The sequence below is a fragment of the Bos indicus genome, chromosome 3 (genome assembly GCF_029378745.1).
Source record: "Bos indicus isolate NIAB-ARS_2022 breed Sahiwal x Tharparkar chromosome 3, NIAB-ARS_B.indTharparkar_mat_pri_1.0, whole genome shotgun sequence".
Taxonomy (NCBI): Eukaryota; Metazoa; Chordata; class Mammalia; order Artiodactyla; family Bovidae; genus Bos; species Bos indicus.
In genome coordinates, this window is record NC_091762.1 from 16419922 (window position 1) to 16441417 (window position 21496).

Genomic DNA, 21496 nt, shown 5'->3' on the forward strand with positions numbered 1-21496 from the left:
CTATTATATTGCCATATTTAATTCATAGTTTAACTGGATATACAATTCTAGATTGGAAACAATTTTCCTTCAGTATTTTATCTTGTCTTTTAAGTCCAGTATTGCTGTTAAAGTTTGAGAATATTGTGATTTCTCATCCTCTGATTTTTTTCTCTGTCTGAAATTATTTGGATTCTCCTTCAACTCTAGTGTTCTGAAATTTCCTATGATGTGCCTTGGAGTGGGTTTATTTTCATCCTTGGTATCTAGCATGTGGTGAGTCTTTTCATGTTAGAAAGTAATATCCTTTCCTTCTGGGATATTTTCTCAAGTTACTGATAAGTTATACCATTCTAGTTTGCTTTTTTCCTCCTATTTTCTATCTCTGTTATTTGGTCTACTGTCTTGGAGATTTCAACTTTATCATCAAAATCTTTTGTTAATAGTTTTTCATTTCTGTCATTTTTTTTTAACTCCTCAAATTTCCTCTTATTTTGTTTATTCCTCTTTTGTAGCTTCTTGTTCTGGTTTATGGGTATATCATCTCCTATTTCCAATATAGTAAAGTTTTGTGTGCTTGCTAAATTTTTATCTTTCTGCATAGTCTCTGTTTCTTCCAAGTTGCTTCTTTTGTTTGTGATTCTACATCCTTCATCTTAAAAGCTGCCCACAGATGTCTGGTAGCCTCTAGCTCCATTTGTGTTTACAGTGGTACTCTAAAAAGCTGATTAGAAAAATCAATTGCGTTCTTATACACTAGAAAAGTTAGGGGGAAAAAAGTGAGAGGACATAGTCTACCAAATACAACTATAGTACTTAAAACTGTGATACGGGCACAAAGATAGGCAAACAGATTAATAGAAAAGACTGGAAATTGTAACATTTGTACATATGTTTGTATATATTTTCCAAAGGTAAAAAAAATGAAGTTGGTCCCCCGATTCATACCATATAGGGAGATAAATTCTGAGTGGATTTTATTTTATTTTTTAAAGAATATTTATTTATTTTGCTGTGCTGGGTCTTAGTTGTGGCACTGGGATCCTTAGTTGCAACATGCAGACTCTTGGTTGCAGCATGTGGGATCGAGTTCCCTGACCAAGAATCGAACCCAGGCCCCCTGCCTTGGGAGCGTGGGGTCTTAGGCACTGGACCACCAGGGAAGTCCTGATTTTAATCTTAAAAAAGATAAAAACTTAAAAAACTTAAAGCAAAAATACCGATCTTTCTCAACTTACCACGGGGTTTTGTCTCTACAAAGTCATCATAAGTTGAACATGCCTTTGATATATTTAACCTAGTGAAAATCACAGCTTAACCTAGCCTACGTTATACATGCTCAGAACACTACAGTTGGCCACAGTCATCTAACACAAAGCCTATTTTATAATAAAATGTTGACTATCTCATGTTATTGGATACCATGCTGAAAGTGACAAACAGCACCATTGTTGACCCTGTGATGCCATCGCTACCTAGCATCATGAGAGTGTACTATACCACATATCGCTAGCCTGGAAAAGACCAAAACTCAAAATTTGCAGTATGGTTTCTACTGAACACATGTCACTTTTGCACCACCATGAAACTGAAAATTTGTAAGTCAAATCATCATAATTTGGGGACTGTCTCTTGTGTTTTGAGATATGTGTTCCTGTGATATGTATGCCTTTAGAAAAACCTCTTTAGGGAATTCCCTGGCAGTTCGGTGGTTAGGACCCCATCTTCTCACTACTGTGGGGCCTGGGTTCAATTCCTGGTCAGGGAACTAAGATTCCACAAGCTGTGCCCCCCCAAATCCCTTTATCATTTTATTGGGGTTTCCAGAAGGAACAGAGGTAGATTTATAAGCTCTGCCATTCTAAACCATAATGCTAAAAAGTTTTTTAATGAGAAAAATATCCAGTAATTTTTAAAAGTTGAAGTATAGTTGACTTATATTAGTTTCAGGTATACAGAAAACTAATTCTTTTTGCAGATTCTATTCCATTATAGGTTATTATAAGATAATGGGTATAATTCCCTGTACTATACAGTAAAAATCTTCGTTACTTTATCTGTTTTATTCAAAGTAGTTTGTATCTGTTAATCCCTTACTCCTAATTTGTCCTCCTTCCATCCCTCTGCCCTTTGATAACTATAAGTTTGTTTTCTAAGTCTGTGAGTCTGTCTCTCTCTTTTATGTACATTCTTTTGTGTTATTTTTTAAATTCCACATATAAATGTTATATAGTATTTGTCTTTCACTGACTTATTTCACTAAACATAATATTCCCTAGGTACATCCACATTGCTGTAAATAGCAGTATTAATATTTTACTTTTTAAAGGCTAATATTCCGTTCCATATATATATATATATATATATATATATATATACACACACCATTTTAAAACTATCAAATGTCACTTATTAAATTCAAAATGATGTCATCAAAAGAAAGATTTGTACAGATTTTTTTACTTCCTTGCAGAAATCACATATTGCAAAAAATTTTTTATTGAAGTATATTTATTTACAATGTTGTGTTAGTTCTAGGTATACAGCAAAATGGTTCAGTTATGTATGTATAATCTTCTTCAGATTCTTTTCCCTTATAGGTTTTTACAAAATAAAGTATGGTTCCCTGTGCTAAACAGTAGGTGCTTGGTTATCTACTTTTTATACAGTACTGTATGTATGTTAATCTCAAACTCCTAATTTATCCCTCCCCCACATCCCCACTTTGGTAATCGTAGGTGATTTCTATGTCTGTGGGTTTATTTTTGTTTTGTATATAAATTCATTTGTATCTTTTTTTTAGATTTCAAACATAAGCAATATCATATGGTATTTGTCTTCTTCTGTCTGGCTTACTTCACTTAGTATGATAATCACTACAACCATCCATGTTGCTGCAAATGACATTATTTCATTCTTTTTTATGCCCAAGTAATATTCCACTGTATATGAGAATCCCATGGACAAAGGATCCTGGAGGGCTACAGTACATAGCATTACAGAGTGGGTCACAACTGAAGCGACCTAGCATATGCATATATATAAATACACACACACATCATTTTAATCCAACCGTCAGTGGACATTTAGGTTGCCTCCATGTCTTAGTTATTGTAAATGCTTCTGCTATAAACATTGGCATGCACGTACCTTTTCAAACTACTGTTCTGATTCTTTCCTGATATATACCCAGAAATGGAATTGCTGAATCATATGGTAGCTCTATTTTCAGTTTAAGGAATTTCCATATTGTTTTCCATAGTGGGTTCATCAATTTACATCCCCATCAACAGTGTGAGTTCCCTTTTTCCCATATCCTCGCAGTTCAGTTCACTCGCTCAGTCACGTCTGACTCTTTGCGACCCCATGAACTGCAGCACACCAGGCATCCCTGTCCATCACCAACTCCCAGAGTTCACCCAAACCCACGTCCATTGTGTTGGTGATGCCATCCAACTATCTCATCCTCTGTCGTCCCCTTCTCCTCTGGCCCTCAATCTTTCCCAGCATCAGAGTCTTTTCCAATGAGTCAGCTCTTCGCATGAGGTGGCCAAAGTATTGGAGTTTCAGCTTCAACATCAGTGCTTCCAATGAACACCCAGGACTGATCTCCTTTAGAATGGACTGGTTGGATCTCCTTGCAGTCCAAGGGACTCTTAAGAGTCTTCTCCAACACCATCCTCTCAAACACCTGTTATTTGTAGACTTCTTGATGAGTCATTCAGACAGATGTGAAGTGATACCTCATTGTGATTTTGATTTTCATTTGTATAATCATTAGCTAAAGAGTCTAACAATGTCCGACTCTTTGTGACCCCACGGGCTATAGTCCATGGAATTCTCCAGGCCAGAATACTGGAGTTGGTAGCCTATCTCTTCTGCAGCAGATCTTCCTGACTGAGGAATTAAAGTGGGGTCTCCCACATTGCAGGCGGATTCTTTACCAGCTGAGCTACCAGGGAAGCCCCTAATAATTAGCTATGTTAAGCATTTTTTCATGTGTCTGTTAGCCATCCACATGTCCTCTTTGGAAAAATATCTGTTCGTGTCTTCTGTCCATTTTTGATGGGATTTTATTTTATTTTTTTGGCAGGAGGATGGGGCACACAGCATGTGGAATCTTAGTTCCCCAACTAGGGATCAAACCAATGCCCCATGCATCGGGAGCATGAAATCTTAACCACTGGACCACCAGGGAAGTCCTGACTCGATTTTTTTATATTGAGTTCTACGAGCTCTTCATATATTTTAGTTACTAACCTCTTGTCAGTCATATCACCTGCAAGTATTTTCTCCCATTCCATAGATTGTCTTCTTGTTCTATTGGTTTCTTTTGCTCTGCAAAAGCTTTTAAGTTTAATTAGGCTCCATTTATTTTTGCTTTTTTTTTTGCCTTGGGAGACTAATCCAAGAAAATATTGCTACAATTTATGTCACAGAATGTTTTACCTATGTTCTCTTCTAGAAGCCTTATGGCTCCATGTCTTACATTTACATCTTTTTATTTTTCTATCTGGTGTAATGTTCTGATCTACTTGTTTTGTGTGCAGCTGTCCAGCTTTCCCAGTACCACTTGTTAAAATGACTAATAATGCTTTGCCAGTTATATTTTCTCTGAATTATCCAATCATATTAATTTCACACAAAGGGAAGCAGTTTTTCCCCTACACTTACATACATAGTTTTTTTAAAACTGATGCATCCGCATGTGGAAATTTCCCTGGAGATAACACTAGTCATCTATTCATAAGGAAAATCATTTCCTAAAGGTAACTGGTCCTTACTTATCAAAATCAGTTTTGCAAGTAAAGCAAAGAGATAATTTTTTGTGGGCCAAGTTAATTGGGGAAGCCCTGGATAGTGTGAGAAAGTGGAATAGCCATGACAAAACCAAGACCAAAGAATTAGCATAAATAAAGGTTTTATTGGTCAGTTTGGGTGACTGACAAACTGACAGACCTTCAGTTCACTGTTCCACACGCCCAAGGTCCTGAGGTGGCAGGAAGACAACTAAGCCCATTAATACCGAGAAAGGGTGGGAGGTGGAAAGAATCTAAAGGCCTCTGAGATGAATTAACAAGGCTACCGGGACCGGAACCAACGTCCTAGGAACAAATCCAGGATGGAAGAGGAATCATCCAAGGATGGAGGTGTTGGTGATTCTGGACCTAAGGGAACAAGTGATACAGGCTAAATGAAAGAGATTGGAAAGAGGCAAAGGAGGGCAGTAATGTTAAAGGGTAGGAGAGAAACGGTTCCCTTTCCCATGGAATTAAGAGATGGATCCCTTTGGTTTATACTCTTCACTTACCATCTCTAGGACTGCTGCCTGCCTCTTGATGGGTTACCGTGGTCTCTTTCCGGCCCTCACTATCCACCACAGTCCGGCGCTCCTCTACAGTCTACAAGGAGAAGTCCCCCCACCATATCCCTAACATCACTAAAGGTGAGTTCACTGGTTTCTTTACATAGTCCCCCTTTCCAGAACATTCTCTGGTCACAGCTGCCTTTACCCGTCTCTCCCAACTCACCCCATCTGGCTTAGTGATCTTGGTCACAGAGACACTCTTGAAATAGGATTTGGGTTGGGGCTGCAGAACTGGGCCAAGACCCTCCTGAGAAACCTGGGAATCAAGATCTAGAAGGGCACAGAAAGGAAACAAGAAAGAGTCCAAAGCGAAGACGGGGACAAACGTGGCGACAGAAATTTCAGGGAGGGAGACCAAAGGCTAGTACATGTCGTCTCCCTCCAGACTCACCATTGTCTTCTCTGGCTCTAGAGTGGGGGGTCACAGGCCACGTATCATCAAACTGTAGAAGAAGCCAAAGTAGGTCAAATGACACCTTTCAATCTGAAATCTGAAGGGCCCCAGAACCCAAACTATTTCCAAGTTCCAAAACCACTTTTTTTCAGGAGAAATGATCCCAGCAGAATGGCTTTCTTTACTCACTCCTCCTCCTTCCTACCTGATTCATGTATTTCTCTACCAAAAAGCATTCCTGAACTGACACTTTTCTGTCCTCCTTCAACATTTCTGCTTTCTCCAAGCATCGTCTACAGTAATTTTTAACAAAAAGCAGAACTCCCATTTCCTCCCAAAGAAAATCCTACACAAAGCTTAATATACAAAACAGACAAATACAACCCAAGTCTGTTAGATTCCAGCAAGGTTTCCAGTCCTTAAAGTCAGTGTCTCCACAGCTCCCACTTCAAGCCCAGATGTACTCACCCTATGAAAAGGTCTCTGGGGGCCCCAGTCTGGTGCTGGTTTGGAGGATTCAGATCTTGCATCACTTTCCAAGCCCCCACCAAAGATCTTGGGCTGGTGACTATCTGGATACTTAAGCATTGAGTCCCGAAGCGTCTGTCCTTCCTGCCGTCTCTCACCAGGTGTCTCTGACTCAGGACCTGGAAGTTCTGCAGAAAGGTGGCCGGTGGATGCTGGGAGTGGGAAAGGACTTGGGCTCTTTTAAATCTCCTTGAAATCATCAGCTTTCTCACACTTCCCAACCCCCCTCCCCCGCCCCCCCGCCACCCCCAACTACTCTCTGCAAGAAGAAACCACAGGTTCTTCCCCAGGAGCATCCACACACCAGGAGGGCGGGAAGGCAAGGTCCAGGCCCCCATCTCGCTGAAGATGTTATTGAAATCCCGTACTAGGTCATCAAAGCCGAAGTTATCGTGGAAACGCATTCCTCCTCCTGGGCTGAAGCTGAAGCCAAAGCTAAATTCCTCGGGGGACTGGGGACCCTCAAACCTCGAGTTCCCACGGCCCCACGTGACTCCTTCTTCTTCCTCTTCCTCATCATCTTCGTCTTCATCGCGAGTCATTCCTCCAAAAAAGGGATCTCTGTGGCTAGGGGTGGAGGCAGATTAGCCACCAAAATTTCAGCACTACTTAAACCATAACATCAGTTAACGCTCGACGAGTGGGACAAGAGTTGGGATCTGAGAGCCTGAAGTGAGGGTAGAGGACTGGCCATCGGGTTTGTTTTGCTTCATCAGTCAGTCCTCACCTCGTGCCCCGCCCCCGCCCCCAACGCTTCCCCGCGGCTTTTCTTAAGTGTTTCCCAGCCCCTCCCCGCCCCCAAGGTCTTGCTCACTTGTCCTCTACCCCGGAGCCCCATTGTCTTCCCCACCCGGTCCCCTGTTGCATCACCCTAGATTGGAGAAAGGCTTAAGCGGCTGTTTGTTCTCTTAACGACCGCCCTGGTTACTGTCGGGGGCTGAGTGTTGAATGTTGACCTTCTTTTCCGCAGGAGTTGTAGGAGGGTAGAAAAGGATGTTTTTCCAAAAACAGGGTGTCAAGGGTCAAGCTCCCCTCAGAGTACTCCCACCCCTCCGTGTCTGGCCGGAACCCGTTCTCACCTCCGAGGTCCAGAAAAGCCGAAAAAGCCCCGAAAGAGGTCAAAAAGGCTCATTCCCATAGTGGGACTCGAACCTTTGAAGCCCACAGCAGGTAGCAGCCGGAGCTACGCTGTCGGAAATTGAGCGTAGCGTCAGACCACGCTGCCGGAAAGCAAGCATGCGATCGCACTGTCGTAAAACAACCGTAAGCCGGACGTCGCTGAGGGGCGGGGCCGGCGATCCTATCAAATTCTAAAGGCTTTCTTTTGCCCCTACCTGCTCCCTGTGAAGGGAAAGGGCGTACTGAAGTTTTATTTCCCAACGAACACTTGCCCTCTAAGCCAATTCTTTTGGCCGACTAACCCACTCCAATAGGGTTTCGAGGGTTTGACGCTTGATGACACTGGAGACAGCCGCCAGAGGGCACCCCACCCACACAAATGAACCGGACCCAGACCCTCCCTCATTGCACTCACCACACCCACGGACCCGTGTTCTGCCTTACGGCACCTCGCTCCCTTCTTTCATCCCGTGCTTTTCGCCTGACTTAAGTCTAGTATTAGAGGAATGGACAAAATGTATCAAGCTTCTTCTACTTTAATAATGACATCCCCAGAGTAAGACACAGGAATGCATGGGTTTAACTTCATCTCTCCAGCTATTAAGTAGTTTGTCAAGGTAGGCTCTGTAACCATCAGAATACACTTTGTAAGAGAGAAGAGAAATCTAGTCAAGTTTTGGGAAGAAAGAATTTGGAGGTATAAGTATCCCCTTTTGCCTGACTCAAAGCCTCTCCCCCTCTCTGCCCCCACCTCCTTCCCAAACCCGGCCTTGCTCCAGCCGCCTCCTCTTCCAGGGTCTGGGTATTAGCTATGTGAAACGAAAACACTCACGCAGCAAGACCCACTGCTTCAGTTTTGCTAGCCAACAGTGCATGTTTTGCCCTCACTTCTTCCCAGTTCATTTGCCTGGACCCATCTAAATTAAACTTTGATTCTATTGATACAAAGTGATTTCTTTCAGTTCTTGCTTAATCCTCTCCCTTTCCACCCAGTATCAGCTATCCCACTCCCTTTCACTGCTTACAATCTGCTACAGATCTGAAGGAAATGAAGATTTGCAATGATTCTTTACAGGCACCTCTGTGAACTTTTTGAGGGAGGGCGAGGGAATCCCCTCAAGGGCAGCACATTAAGGTCAGAGGAGTTCTTAAAGGGCGAAGATTTCGTTTTTATTCCACCGCCTTCGGGGCCTGCTAGAGAAGGCCCAGTTGGTACAGTAATATTTATTCACCAAGCTGGTCATCGACGAGACTGAGGACATCCTAGACGGAGCAAGAATGGGCAGAGGCTGAAGGTAGAGGTTTTCTTTTTATATATACAAGACACATTAATCCATTAAATTTGAGGACACAGTACAAAAAAAAAAAAAAACCACTTCAACTAATTTATCTGACAATGCTGTTCATATTCATGACGCCATTTTTTGTTGTTGTTGTTGTGTTTCCTAATAATAAAGGAGGAGACTTAGGGCTGTTGGGCTGATATATATTTGGGGGTCCCCCCTCCCCACCTCACCCACACACCACCAGGGTGAACAGGAGGAGGAGAAGAGAGGGCAGGGCCCACAGCAAAGTTTCATAATCTTGAATGCAAGGGAGGAGGAAGAGAGGAAAGGAAGAAAAAAAAAAAAAAAAGAGAAAATACAAATCCTATAATACATACAACAGAGTGGGGATGGTATGGGAATGGGACAGACATGAAGCTGAGGCATGGGGTGGGCCGCTGGGGGTGGGGGGTAGCGGAAGCCCCCCACATTCTTTTCTCTCTTTGATGCTGTTTCCATAGTTGCCAGGCTGAGAAGCCCTCTCAGAAGATGGGACCGGGAGAAGAGGATCGGGGCCTCAGTTGGCCCCCCAGCTGTAGCTGTTGTAGGCAGACTTGTTGGTCTGGGGCTTCTGCGGGATGGAGCTGGTCTGGCTACGTTGCCCGCTGCCCGTCTGCAGGGGAATGGGAGGGTGAATGGGGAGGAAAAAGATGTCGAGTTAGTGGGACAAATTTATGACATCTTCAAGTGGAGATTTAGAAATTGTTTTACTCTCCCATTCCCCTGGCTTAGAAACTACTCTGAAGCTTGCTTCTCAACCATCAGAAATTTGGTTTATACAGCAGTTAAGAGCACCTCTGACAAGTAAAAAAGCACCTATAACCATTAAATAAGGGAAAGATGAAAAGAGGGTAGGATACTTTTGGAGGCAAGATAGTGAATCAGTTCTACTCATTTTCAATTCCACCTCCCCCCACCCTCAAACTCATCCTCTCCTGTTCCAGAAGGCTACTCTCTAGAGAGAATTATGGCCCCTTAGAGATGGGTAATCACAAGGTGATTTCACTTTCATTGATCCCTATAAATGCCTCAATTTGGGTATCTGTAGTTGACAGCAAGGAAGTCCTTACTCTAGCTGCCCAAGCCCACCTATGAGGAAGGGGGAGAGGTCACTTGCACCAACCCAGGGCTCCCCAGCCCTATCACACTTCACATCTGTGAGCCTATTTCAGGGAAGATAAGAGAGTCTGAGGCCCCAGGCTCCAGATGCTGCTCCAAGAATCCTTTCCATTCCAGTAACCAAGTGTTTCAAGAGTCAGGGAAGGGTAGAAAGAAAAAGAGAGCATTGAGGAGGGGAGGACAAGAGAGGAACGGGAGGCCAGAGAGCTCAGCAAGGTGTTTGTGTTTGTGTATCCCGACTTGTGACCGTGCAATCTCTTCTCTTCAAGTTCCCTGAGACTGTGGAGGTGAAATGGGGACTGAAAAGGAGTGGGTTCAAGCATATCATCATTCAGTTTCATTACCTGCTCCTCCTGCTGGCGCTGGCAACAGAGAATCATCTGCAAATATGGTAGCTGAGGCAGAACCAGGATATATGGAAAATAAAGGGACAAACTTTTGACAATAGAACTCCACCATTAGAAGGGAAAGCTATAATGTCAGGGAAGGGGGAAGGCTGGGAGAGGTTAAGAGGGGAGGTGTGAGCCAGGTCTGATGGGATGAGGACAACTGTGCTATGGGAGGAGGTGGAAGAGAAAGGCGCCAAAGGCATCGGGGGGAATGAGGCTGCCATCTGGCCCCTCCTCTGACGTATCCTTTGCCGGCCACTCGTGTTATGTGCGCTGTGTCTGTATGTGCTGTGTGCCCATGGCTGGCGCTGGGGAGGGCTGGGTGAAGGTGGCGGTGAGGAAGGGTAAGAAAAGGAAAGGGGAGGTAGTTTTAGGGATAGGAAGGAAGAGGAAGGGAAAGGAAAGACGGGGAAGGGCTATTACCTGGCCATCCTGCTGCAGGTGATGGTGAAGGATCTGGGAGTGCGGCTGCTGATGGGGAGTCAGGATGTGCATAAAAGGGGCAGGTGGGTAGGCAGCAGCTGTGGCCGGATTGATGGGCCCCCCACTTCCTAGGGCTGAAGGCAAGTTGAAGGAGGCAGCAGGAGTACCGGAATGAAAACCTTGTTTCTCAAAGGACTGCTATCCAGGAGAAGAGGAGGAGAGAGAGCAAAAGGATCAGCAAACTATTCCTTGGGATTTCTGAATCTAAGGTCCCCCACCCTGAGCGCAGCATGGCGTCACAGAGGAGTGCTGCACCTGAGGTCAGATAGTCAGGCCTCAGCCTCGGTTCTCGTCTGTAATAGCTGTGTGACCCTGGAAAACTGCTCCGTCTCTCAGCCTGCTTTCTCTTACATGAATCAGGGATGCTAGTAACCTCTTGGTTGTAAGGACCAAGTAAGAGGACTTGGTGTGAGATCACTTTGTGAAATCTAGCATCATTCATGAACACAGTGAAATATGCTGACCACTATTAGCACAACCTCTGGAGTTGGGTAAAAATAAAAACTTGTTAGATATTAAAAAAAGAAAATGAATACACACTGAGGAATCTTGAGTGTTAATGGTCTTGGTCATGAAGCACTCCACCACAACTCCTAATACTTTACCTGGAACTTTTAATTATTTATGGTGTGTATGTGGGAGCAACACAGTACTAATCTGTGCATAATTTGGATACCTCACTTTAATTACTGGGATGTGTTGTATCCTTTCCCACTCTGTTACAGACTTACAAAGAATGGGAAGAACCACTTTCCTTTCATTCCATTCTATTCTCTGAGAAACTTATGAAAAGGTTGGGAGTAAGGGGCCAGGAAAACGTGCAGTAAACAACATGACATCACAACAGTTTACCACACTCCACCTTCCTGTAACATTTTTCCTTTTTTTTCCAAGAGGGCTCAGTTTAAACTTCAAGAACTCACTCACTTTCTAGTAGGATGGGTTTCCTGATACCTCTCCTAAGAGGACTGTTCTTGTTCAGTCTTTTCCCGCCCTTTGGCCATATGGCTTGTGGGATCCTAGTTCCCCTACCAGGGATTGAACCCAGGCCCATGGCAATGAAAGTGCCAAGTCCTAACCACTGGACAGCCAGGGAATTCCCATGTTCAGTGTTTTTCTATCACTGCAACTCCACCTCCTCGATGTCCATCTCTCTTTCCAGTTCTATCCAGAGCCAGGCACCTACCTGGGTTTTGGAGTACACAGAACCCGAGATATCTGGCACGCCTGTATTACTGGAGGTGACTGACACACCTGGGGGAGGAGGAAACAGACAGGAGGATTAGCTCTGCTAACTGCCTGGCCCCATCCCTGGGAAATGATGATGCGTGTGGCTTTTCTAGCTAGAGCACTGCAAGGGAATTTTGGTCTGTTTTTCCAACTTCATGTCAGTCCTGAGGAATAAGAGCTCACGATACAAAAAGGTTCTCTAAGGGGTTCTCTTGCCCTTTCCCGATGTATACTGTTTATGTGAGAGTGAGGGGTGTTGTTTTTGGGAGCACCAGGGAATATAGCCAAACTTCACTAGCCTATGGCTTTCAAAACTCTCTGTGCCAAAGCCCAACAGGATTGTATTAAACTTTTCATGTCCTTTTCAAATCAGTCAGCCCAAACTCCACTCAGTTCTGCAATCTTGCTGCTGAGTGGGCTCAAAATTCATGGGCTCCACAGCATAAGCAAAGTGCTAACGGAGCAGTTCAGTTCAACCCCCAAGAGCACTTTCATTCTCAGAGCCTCAGTTTACTTGGTCCAGCTTCCCTATTGTCTTGGTACTACTAGGCTACATACCTACGATTTACAAAGCAAATTTCCATTTACTCAATTTAAGCCTAAGTGTGGAGAGAAGAGAGGGTAGACAGGGTTAGGCTCTTATAGCCTAGGTGGAACACAAAATCCAACTGTTCATTCTAGTTTACAATTTCAGCTTTTCTATGAGGTAAAAGCTCTAATCCATACTCCAGCAACTTATGTGTTTCCTATTGAAAAACTCCCTACCACCATGATGATTTTATGGAAACCACAACAGTACAATTCCCCATTTTAATCTGTACTCCTTAAACTGAAATACACATACTGTACCTCCCAGGGTATGGGGCAGTAAGAATAGGAAAAAAAGCCATCAGGTAAAATAACCCAGCATCTTACTAGTGAAAACTGTATACAAATACTGAAGAAAAAGTAACTGAAATTTTACTAGGAATTTAAAGCTTGTTTTCTAAAGATCTGTTACATCTCAGAAGGTGAGATAAAACGAGACTTCAAAAAAACATTGCATTTCAGGCTGGGTCTTTGGATTTTCCTCTGCTGTTAGGAGAACTTTGATGAGTTTTTTAGAACTAAACTGACGGAGTCACACAACACACACACACACACACACACTGATGGAGTCACAAAAGAGGAATCCTCCATTTACCCACAGTTCAATAGCGATCTCCATTCAAACTCCAAAATCCAAATCCTCCCTAGACCAAGGCAGCCTTCAAAAGCTAAGCCCACCTTGGACAGCCACTTTAGAATCTTCCCAATAGAAGTGGCGTTTACCCTGGAAAACCCTCCCATATCGTAAGTCCAGACAGTTTCAGGGAGGAACAAACACTAACTAGGAAAAGTAAAGAATTACAGACACTAATGGATGGCTCAGTGAAGAAGAACCTGCCTGCCAATGCAGGAGATGCCGGGTCGGGAAGATACCCAGGAAGAGGAAATGGCAACCAACTCCAGTATTCTGTCCATGGAAATCCCATGCACAGAGGAGCCTGACGGGCTACAGTCCGTGGGGTCGCAGGAGAGTCAGCCACAACTTAGCAACTAAACAACAGAAACCAAGCATGAGAAAATACTTTCCCATCTTCAAAGTATCAACTCTACATTTCAATGGCACTGGAGTAAAAGGGGACAAAACAGGAACTAATCAGGTAGTTTTTTCCCCTTCCTTTTCCAGCTTTCAGGTGCCCATTTGGCAAATCACTGGTAACAGGCATAACTTTAAGAACAGGAGTTCATTTATGGAAAAAGCTAAGCTAACGAGGTGGTTTGTGTGGAAGGGTTGAGAGTAAGGTGTAATGGACAGGATAAAAACAGAACATCTCTGAGGGAAACCAGAAGAGACAATGACCTTTACAGTGAAGGTTCAAACAGCTTGCCAACACCCCTTGGTCATCCCATACAGAATGGGAGAAACGGCTGTTCTCAAGCCTAGTGGTAGGAAGGAATTTAGTTCCAATGTGCCCTTAACTGGTCTCATTCTTTCTAGAGGCTGGACTGGCTCAAAAACAGCTTCTAGTCTAGAAGCCTTGATTGGGCTACTGGTTGAAATAATTGGAGATGGAGAAAAACACAGAAGAGTGTAGTAGCCCTAAATGGCCTCAGTGTAAGCATCTGAGACGCTAGAAAATAACAGGCATTCATTTCCCTACCTATTGTTCACCAATTAGAAACCTCAGAGTTTTGCTTTCCTTCCAGCAGTCAACATCCCCAGGTTAATCCACACTCCCAAGCAGTGATGATCATACAAACACAATGTGGACGGCGGGGAGGAGAAACAGCAAGAAATCTCTCCCAGCCTGGCAACCCCTGAGAAAGCTGGGCACACTCAAAAGACAAAATTTCTTCAGAGGGCTGGGAACAAATACAAAGAAGGTCAAATATCTGGGTTTCCAGTTAACCAAGGACAGAGTTCTCACTGTCCAAGCTAACTCTATGAATGAAGGGCATTAAGAGGGGATGAGAATTTCCATAGTCAAGGAGGTGTTTAACCAAACCTCTCCCATACATCCTTAGCCACACCCAACAACTGCGAATTGACTAATATTCCACAATCCCTAAAAAGCCATCAAGGGACTCTAAGAACAATGTTCCAGGCTAGAAGAGTGTCCACAGCCCGAGTCATCAACTAGCTGGTCACGCAAGACTTTATCAGATCTCAGCCAGCCATGTGGCCTCTGGGAACCAGATGTGGGTACTAAACCTGGAAGATACTTTCATAACAACAGGTCTGAACACCATCTCTTTAGCCTTTCACAATGACATGACACTAACTTTTCTGTCCTTTCCTCTCTGCTTATGTCAGAGACAAGGGGAAGATCTAAACTGAAAAGTGAACAGCTATAAGCAGCATGGAGAATGGAGAATTTTCTACAAACAGCTTTCTTTACCAACTAATCAACAGGCTGAGAACTGAGGCCACTTCCCTTCCCCCACCTTAATAGATTCACCATACTGAAAAGTTAATGGTTCTTTGACTATGCTGGGGTTTGACTGAAAAGGCCACCCTCCACCCACAGCACAATGTTGGCTCCTAGTGTCCAAAAGACATGCACGGAAAGAACGCCAGAGTTAGCTAAAGAAATACCACAGTTTATTGAAGACTACAAATATTTTGTTACAAGTTGAAACTACATGCCTTCCAGAAATCAAAAGCAACAGCAGGTGTGTGCATTGATGCTTCAGAGGAGGTGCTGCACCGCTTGAATTCGAAATGGGTAAGACAGGGTCAGACACATGGGGCAGAGGGAAATGAGGCAAGGGCAAGTTCAAAAGCCCAGAAGGTATCCACCAACTCATTCCCCCAAGCCACGCAGGCCATGGCCACAGCTCAGCAGGCTCTCCTCAGTGGTCTGGTTTCTGAAACAAGACTTCAGTGCAAATTTATACACACACACAAAACACAGCCCCCGGCCTTGGGCCAAATTAGCTCTCTGCCGTCCAGAAATGCTTGTAAGGGGGTGGATATTTTCTTCCTAAAAGGAATCAAATACATAAAAATAAATGAATTTAGAGGTTGATGAGGAATGGGATGACAAGAGCCCTCTGTGGGGTTGGGAACTGGGGGTTCTCAAAGGGTTGTTATAGGTTTCTTAAATCTTAGGGAAACAGCTGGGATTTCCAAAATCCGGTAATGCCATCTTCTTATATTACCAATCATCTACCTCTTAAAATTCTTGAATCTGGTCCAGTTAAGACCTAAATCTAAATTCCTGTAATAGGGCCACTCCAACACAAGAGCTTGTAAACCTCCCTACCAAGGACTGGGGCTGACCTGCTGAGAGAGAGGGGTCCCTAGCCACAAGGAGTCTGGGTATTAACGATTTAATCTCAGTGAGTCATCTCAGGATTTCTTTACTTCGTATCTCAACCCACTGTAAGTCATACAACACAGTTCAAAGCTCCACCTGATGATAGTTTCCAGACTTACTGCTCTCTTTCTCAGCTCAGTTTCCCAGTTACTGAAAAACCTTGGACAAGTTTAACCATCTGGAGCCCATACAAGGGTGAAGAACACAGATGTAGCTCCATCCAAACCACCGTGAAACCATAACTGAGCTAAGAATTTTAAAGAACAACCCTCAACCTCAACCCCAAGCAATGGCAACCACTTACTCTCCATACACATCTACAAGGCACTGAGAAAAGTAGACAGAATTATTTTATTCAAAAACTCTTACTTCCTGTCCCCCAAAAACAGACAGTAGGTGTCAGGTATGAGAGCGAAGGATAGGATAAATACCTTTTAGGTCAGCGTCCATTCAGAGGATCCCCGTATTTCCCTCCCTGCCGTCAGCTGTACAATGGAGTTTGTGAAAAAACCAGCCACACAAATGAAGGAACCCAAAGGTCCAACTCTCCCTCTATTGAGCATTTGTGCCCTACTCCCTTCTTTCCTCATCTTAGGCCCTCTAGATAGGGAATGAAACGAGGGGCCACATGAAGAAAGTTGTACTATAAAGAGATTGCAGCCAAACCTACCACAGCATGCTAGCTAAGAATCCATTTAACTCTTCTATTCACTGAATGAACGTATCACCTACTGTACTTACCGGTACCTTAAATGTTAACACCTGGCCCCACTGAAAGATCTCAGTAAAATCTTGTGTAGATTTGGGTGGGCCCCTTGCTTCCCACCCAAAGTTTAGGCCAGCCAACATATTCTAATAGCCAATTTGTGCCCCAGGGCATTCTCATCATGAGTAATGAATACGTGTTCTACTATTAAGCTCCTCTGTTGGTGCTGCTCAGACAGAAACCCAAGTCAGACAAACATGAACAATCATACCTGGAGCAGCAGCACACCCTTACCAGCCCTATTTTCTCAAGCTTCGAATCTTCCTCCCTGAAACTCATTTAATAACATCCCAATGACAGCCAGGGTCAAGGTGAGCTTACCAGTGTTGTATCCATGAGACCCATAACCACTTGGCTGTTGGAAAGGGGTGGCTGATGCATTCACACTGACATTCACACCATGCTGCTTGGAAGAGGTAGGAGCCACCTGAAGAACAAAAGGCCAGCACTACAGTGAAATGGCGGCAAAGTACCATTTTAACCCACTCCAGAGACTGGGCATTCAAGATGGCTACCCATCCTGAGGCAGACTGTCCCGTTTGCTTAGCAAAATGGCTCAGGGAATGAATGACAGTCTGAGGGAAGCAAAGCTATACATTCCCCCTTTAGCTAATTCTGACAACACGTAGTCCCTTACCCCAATACCACCTATCCAGCCCCAGTCCCTCTCCCAGGCCAGAAGTGGAAATTGTTCCTCCTTATTCATTATTTAAAAGTCATCTAGCTTTGAAAGTAGCTAGGATAGTGTCAAGGATTCTTCACTACAAGTAAAGACCAAGTCCAAGCACTTACAGGGAACACAGCAGGCCCATACTGGAAGGTGCTGGGGAGGCCAGGAACCCCTGTGTAGTATGGCAGGCTGGTGTAACTGTAGCCAGGAGGCAGCGCCGGGTTCAGGAATGTCTGCTGCGTGGTGTGGTGAGTCTGCGTCTGGTTCTGTTGGGGTTGGGCCAAGGTTGTGGCTGGGGCCGGGGAGGAGGCATCCCCGCGGCCGAACTTTGTGAGGTCACCTGTGAAAGGAGAGGCTCAATATATCTGCCTCTTTTACTCCCCACATCAATGTAGAATTACCTCTTCTGATTTCACATGATCCAAGAGAGCCTTGGTTAACGTTCAATTCTGTGAATTTTATTTTTTTGAGGCTCCGTTTAGCGTCGCTCAGGACACACTCTGCACAATGCCAGTCAAGGACTAATAACGCACGGCTATGCAATGCTGTGGCAGAGACAAGCTTCCAGAATAAAGCTCCTATGTGGTTTCTCTGCCCACCTGTGTTCTTTCATCTCTTCCCTACCCCACCCCCTACTTCCTCTCTCTGCTTCTCCTCCATGGGGAAAACTCCGCATTGGACCTGAAAAACAATGATAGTCAATAAGGACAACAGGTCAGGCCTATAGCCTGGCAAGGCAATAAGACTGCCATGTAAGTAGGGAGCAAGAGCAGAGATGAGCAAAGGAAGGCCAGGTCAACCACTGTACTTATTTTGAATCTACCGACCCTCTACCGACCCTGATTCATGACATCCATTTTGTATAATATTTCTGTCAAAGATCTTAATTAAGGTGAAAACTGGATCTACTAATCAGGTTTCTGCTACCAATACCAACACAGCTTCCCTTTATTCAGCCCCATCCCAATCCTACCAGAATAAGGGTTGCTGGCCAGGCTACCATCCCTCCCAGTCAGCGGAGTGGTGGGTGTGGGAAATGGGATGCTGTAGTAATCCTGAAAGAAATAAAAGAGAAGAGACTCAGTGCCACTCATTATTGGCATGACACATCGTACAAGATGAGAAGCAAGAGAATGTTGGAGAACTGCAGTTCATCCAGCCATTAATGAGCTGGCAAGAGCTAGCACAAACTCCATATTACTCTTGCATACACTGTCCCCTCTGCCTGGCCACAGGGATAGTCAGGCAAGGTCTACAAGTATGCCCACCAGGAAAACGCTCCAAGTCCATCAGTACCAATAATATTCTAGATAAATCCTAAACCTCTAGATATAATCCCTAATAGTCTATTACTACTGAGAAAATACATCTTCCTTCTAGAATTCATCAAAGTGTGTGAGACATAAAGGAAGCTTAAAATATGTTTAATTCAAAGATGTCACAACTTTTTTTAAGTGACTTTCTTTTTTTTTTAATTTTTTTTTAACTTTACCATATTGTATTGGTTTTGCCATATATCAACATGAACCCACAACAGGTATACACGTGTTCCCCATCCTGAACCCTCCTCCCTCCTCAAAGTGACCTTCTGTTAGAACCACTCTCTAAGTACATCCTAATATATCTTAAAGTATGTATATGGAGGTATGCGTTGAGAAAAAGCCAAGTCTGTGACTTATCAAGTAAACATCTGGAATACTTCAAACATTAATTTAAGATCACTTTCTTTCCCTGAGCTCTATAACCATATACTCACCAATGGAAATCTTGTCTGAAGCATCTGCAAGTCATCATAACCATATACCTGTGGCTAAAAGATACAAACATGTAACAATATTAATGGGAACTGGTCACGACAGTAGCAAACCAAGGAGCTAAGAGACAAAATAAATCAACAGAACTTTCATCCTCATTCATGAGAAAAAAGAGGACATAGATTATCTCCTTCATTTTCTTTAAGAAATGAAATGCAAAGAGATTACATGATTCATGAACGGCCTTTAAGTTTTCCTTGAGCTACATAATGATTCAACTAGGCTGTCCTCTGGGTAGCAGTGGGGTACATAAGTCACACATGAATAGTTAACTTTATTTTACCACTATTTTTCTCCTTTAGCCTTCAAAATATGGCTTAAAATTTATCTCTCTCAGAAAGGATTCACATTTTACTCTATTGGGTACTAAGGTAGTGTGTTAATTATTTAAAAAGTGCTACTGGGTATTTCATTTGTATGATAATCTAAACTCTCTGAGGGCAAAAACAGGTGTTTTGGGGTTTTTGGGGGGAGTATTTACAATGCTGTGTGAGTTTCAGGTGAGTAGGTTCTCATATACCCACTTTTTTTTTTTGATCCTTTTTCCATATAGGCCGAAGGCAATGGCAACCCACTCCAGTATTCTTGCCTAGAAAATCCCATGGATGGAGGAGCCTGGTAGGCTGCAGTCCATGGGGTCGCTACGAGTCGGATGCGACTGAGCGACTTCACTTTCACACAATGGAGAAGGCAATGGCAACCCACTCCAGTGTTCTTGCCTGGAGAATCCCAGGGATGGCAGAGCCTGGTGGACTGCCATCTATGGGGTCGCACAGAGTCGGACACGACTGAAGCGACTTAGCAGCAGCAGCAGCCATATAGGCCATTAGAGTACAGAGTTGAGTTACCTGTGCCATATAGTAGGTTCTTATTTTATATACAGTAGGTATATGCATGTCAATAGCAACCTCCCCATTTATCTCTCCCCTCCTGTATCCCCTGGTAATCATAAGTTTGAAAAACAGGTATTTTAAAAAAATGTTTTTAAATAAATATCCTTCATCTTAATAAGCACTGAATACATGAACCTGACACAAAACTCAGCAAGACAAAAGACTACTCCTGTCATTCACCTATGCTCAGAGAACCACGGACTAACTCAGGGAACTCTACTCTCATCGGGTCAGAGCCAGCACAGACCCCCAGGGATTAGGAATCAATCCAACTAGAGAGAATAATTTTCCAGGAAACTGTGAGGGATTCCAGTTAGGCACTCGGGCCTTCAGCTTCTGAGGCCCAGTAATTGTTCCACACAGAGAAAATACACAACAGAGGACCTAGTCTAGGTTGAGTCCTTCCTCTTAAAAAAAATTATTTCCCCCTGAACTACAAAGATTAAAGACTACACATGATAACCGCTCATTTATTATGTATAGTCTTCCACCTGAAGTCACAGCAATAAAGACTAGGCATACCACCTTCCTCTTTTGGAAAAGATCATTCAGTCTCACTTACCGGGTAGGCATGTAACAGCCCTGGAGCCATAATATATGGATTAGGCAACAATGGCGGGACCCCAGGAGGGAGGTTGGGAGGAGCTTTTCCTAAAAGAGAAATTATATTTTTATCCTGTCACATCATTACTTTGCTCCTCCATCCCAAAGGAAGGCAATTCAACTTCTACACAGGGTTACCTGAAGTCGTAGCAACTGAGCTTCGAGTGGAGGCTGTGACGGTAGAGTTGCTGCCTAGGCTGAGGCCCAAGCTACTGCCACTATTGAGACTGGAGGAGACACTGACCACTGGCGGGGGAGCAGAGACTGTGCTGGATGTGGTGGAGAAAGTGCTGGAGGAAGAATGGAGATTCGCCTCACTCTCCACGCTCGTGTGCTTCAAAAAGGCAGTGCAGTGGAAAAGAGGAGGAGGAAACAGTGATTAGTCTAACAGGTCAGGAAAGACATTCCCTTCTGTTGATTTTAGCACACCAACTTCCCAATTAAAGAGGCTGAGGAAGGGTACTGGTCATCCTTTGCCAAAGTAACTAGAATAAATGATTAAATACTCTCCAGCTACACATTCTCCAAGATTTATCTGGTAAAGATGGTTAGCAACGGACCCACTGCACATTATCACCCTGTTCAAAAAGCAGCAGAGCGAGTAGGGACAAACTCCCCAGAAACCAATACTGACTGCCCAATAAGGAGACAAAAGATAAAGTTAGGTCTGAAAAATACATTATAAATGCCTCCTCGCCCACTCTTCTTTGCTAGGCTAACACAACAGACAAGTTCACAGGCTAGAAAAAAGTACAAATTCTAATGCATTTAAACCTGAAATAGTGTACTGGAAGAAAGAGAAAATCCTAAGAAAGCCTTAGTCCTCATTACCTTGTCCCAGGCTTTTGACAAAACAGACATGCTTTCCCTGAAACAGGTCCTTTTGAAGTGAGTTTTCTTCCTTACCATCTCAGCTTAATTCCACAAGTATAGTTGTCACAAAATCACAACAGTGAACTTAATTCTTTAGC

The 21496-nt window shown here is 43.7% G+C and overlaps 2 protein-coding genes and 1 non-coding gene across 31 annotated transcripts in view; all 3 read right to left on the reverse strand.

The window, feature by feature from the left end:
* Window positions 1-4883: 4883 nt before the first annotated feature.
* HAX1 (HCLS1 associated protein X-1) lies at window positions 4884-7507 on the reverse strand. Of its 2 annotated transcripts, none has more exons than XM_070785624.1 (7): window positions 7349-7507; window positions 6574-6836; window positions 6210-6421; window positions 5739-5790; window positions 5511-5617; window positions 5291-5381; window positions 4884-5147 (listed from the first exon to the last, which is right to left on the reverse strand). In XM_070785624.1, exons 1-7 carry the CDS (start codon window positions 7405-7407, stop codon window positions 5062-5064), a joined length of 870 nt encoding a protein of 289 aa, XP_070641725.1. In that variant the 5' UTR covers window positions 7408-7507; the 3' UTR covers window positions 4884-5061. The 2 variants fall into 2 exon arrangements, with proteins under 2 accessions (XP_070641725.1, XP_019810229.1); XM_019954670.2 differs by having other exon boundaries at window positions 6210-6397; window positions 7349-7504.
* A 401-nt stretch (window positions 7508-7908) lies between these two features.
* Window positions 7909-21496, reverse strand: part of UBAP2L (ubiquitin associated protein 2 like) — a 47975-nt gene continuing 34387 nt past the window's right edge. For 8 of the 28 annotated variants that reach the window (XM_019954481.2, XM_070785597.1, XM_019954469.2 and 5 more), the window contains 10 exons: window positions 20664-20859; window positions 20485-20573; window positions 18972-19025; window positions 18189-18270; window positions 17338-17555; window positions 16867-16972; window positions 11891-11958; window positions 10645-10842; window positions 10177-10227; window positions 8679-9326 (listed from right to left, as the gene is read on the reverse strand). In XM_019954481.2, coding sequence (XP_019810040.1) covers window positions 9231-9326; window positions 10177-10227; window positions 10645-10842; window positions 11891-11958; window positions 16867-16972; window positions 17338-17555; window positions 18189-18270; window positions 18972-19025; window positions 20485-20573; window positions 20664-20859 — 1158 coding nt within the window. In that variant the 3' untranslated portion in view covers window positions 8679-9230. Of the gene's footprint in view, window positions 8652-8678; window positions 9327-10176; window positions 10228-10644; window positions 10843-11890; window positions 11959-15039; window positions 15444-16866; window positions 16973-17337; window positions 17556-18188; window positions 18271-18971; window positions 19026-20484; window positions 20574-20663; window positions 20860-21496 lie in introns of those variants that run through there. The other 20 variants (XM_070785614.1, XM_070785606.1, XM_070785603.1 and 17 more) reach the window with 8 other exon arrangements.
* Window positions 18347-18481, reverse strand: LOC139182388 (small nucleolar RNA SNORA58). Its single transcript, XR_011566053.1, has one exon. It is a non-coding gene; the product is annotated as a small nucleolar RNA SNORA58 (small nucleolar RNA).

Coding starts and splice junctions, on each gene's coding strand:
- HAX1 (XM_070785624.1), bottom strand. CDS start 7,407: ATGGGAATGAGCCTTTTTGACCTCTTTCGGGGCTTTTTCGGCTTTTCT. Junction 5,791..6,209: donor CCCAGAGACCTTTTCATAGG/GTGAGTACATCT, acceptor CTTCTTCTACAG/TTTGATGATACGTGGCCTGT. Junction 5,382..5,510: donor AGATCACTAAGCCAGATGGG/GTGAGTTGGGAG, acceptor TTCTCCTTGTAG/ACTGTAGAGGAGCGCCGGAC.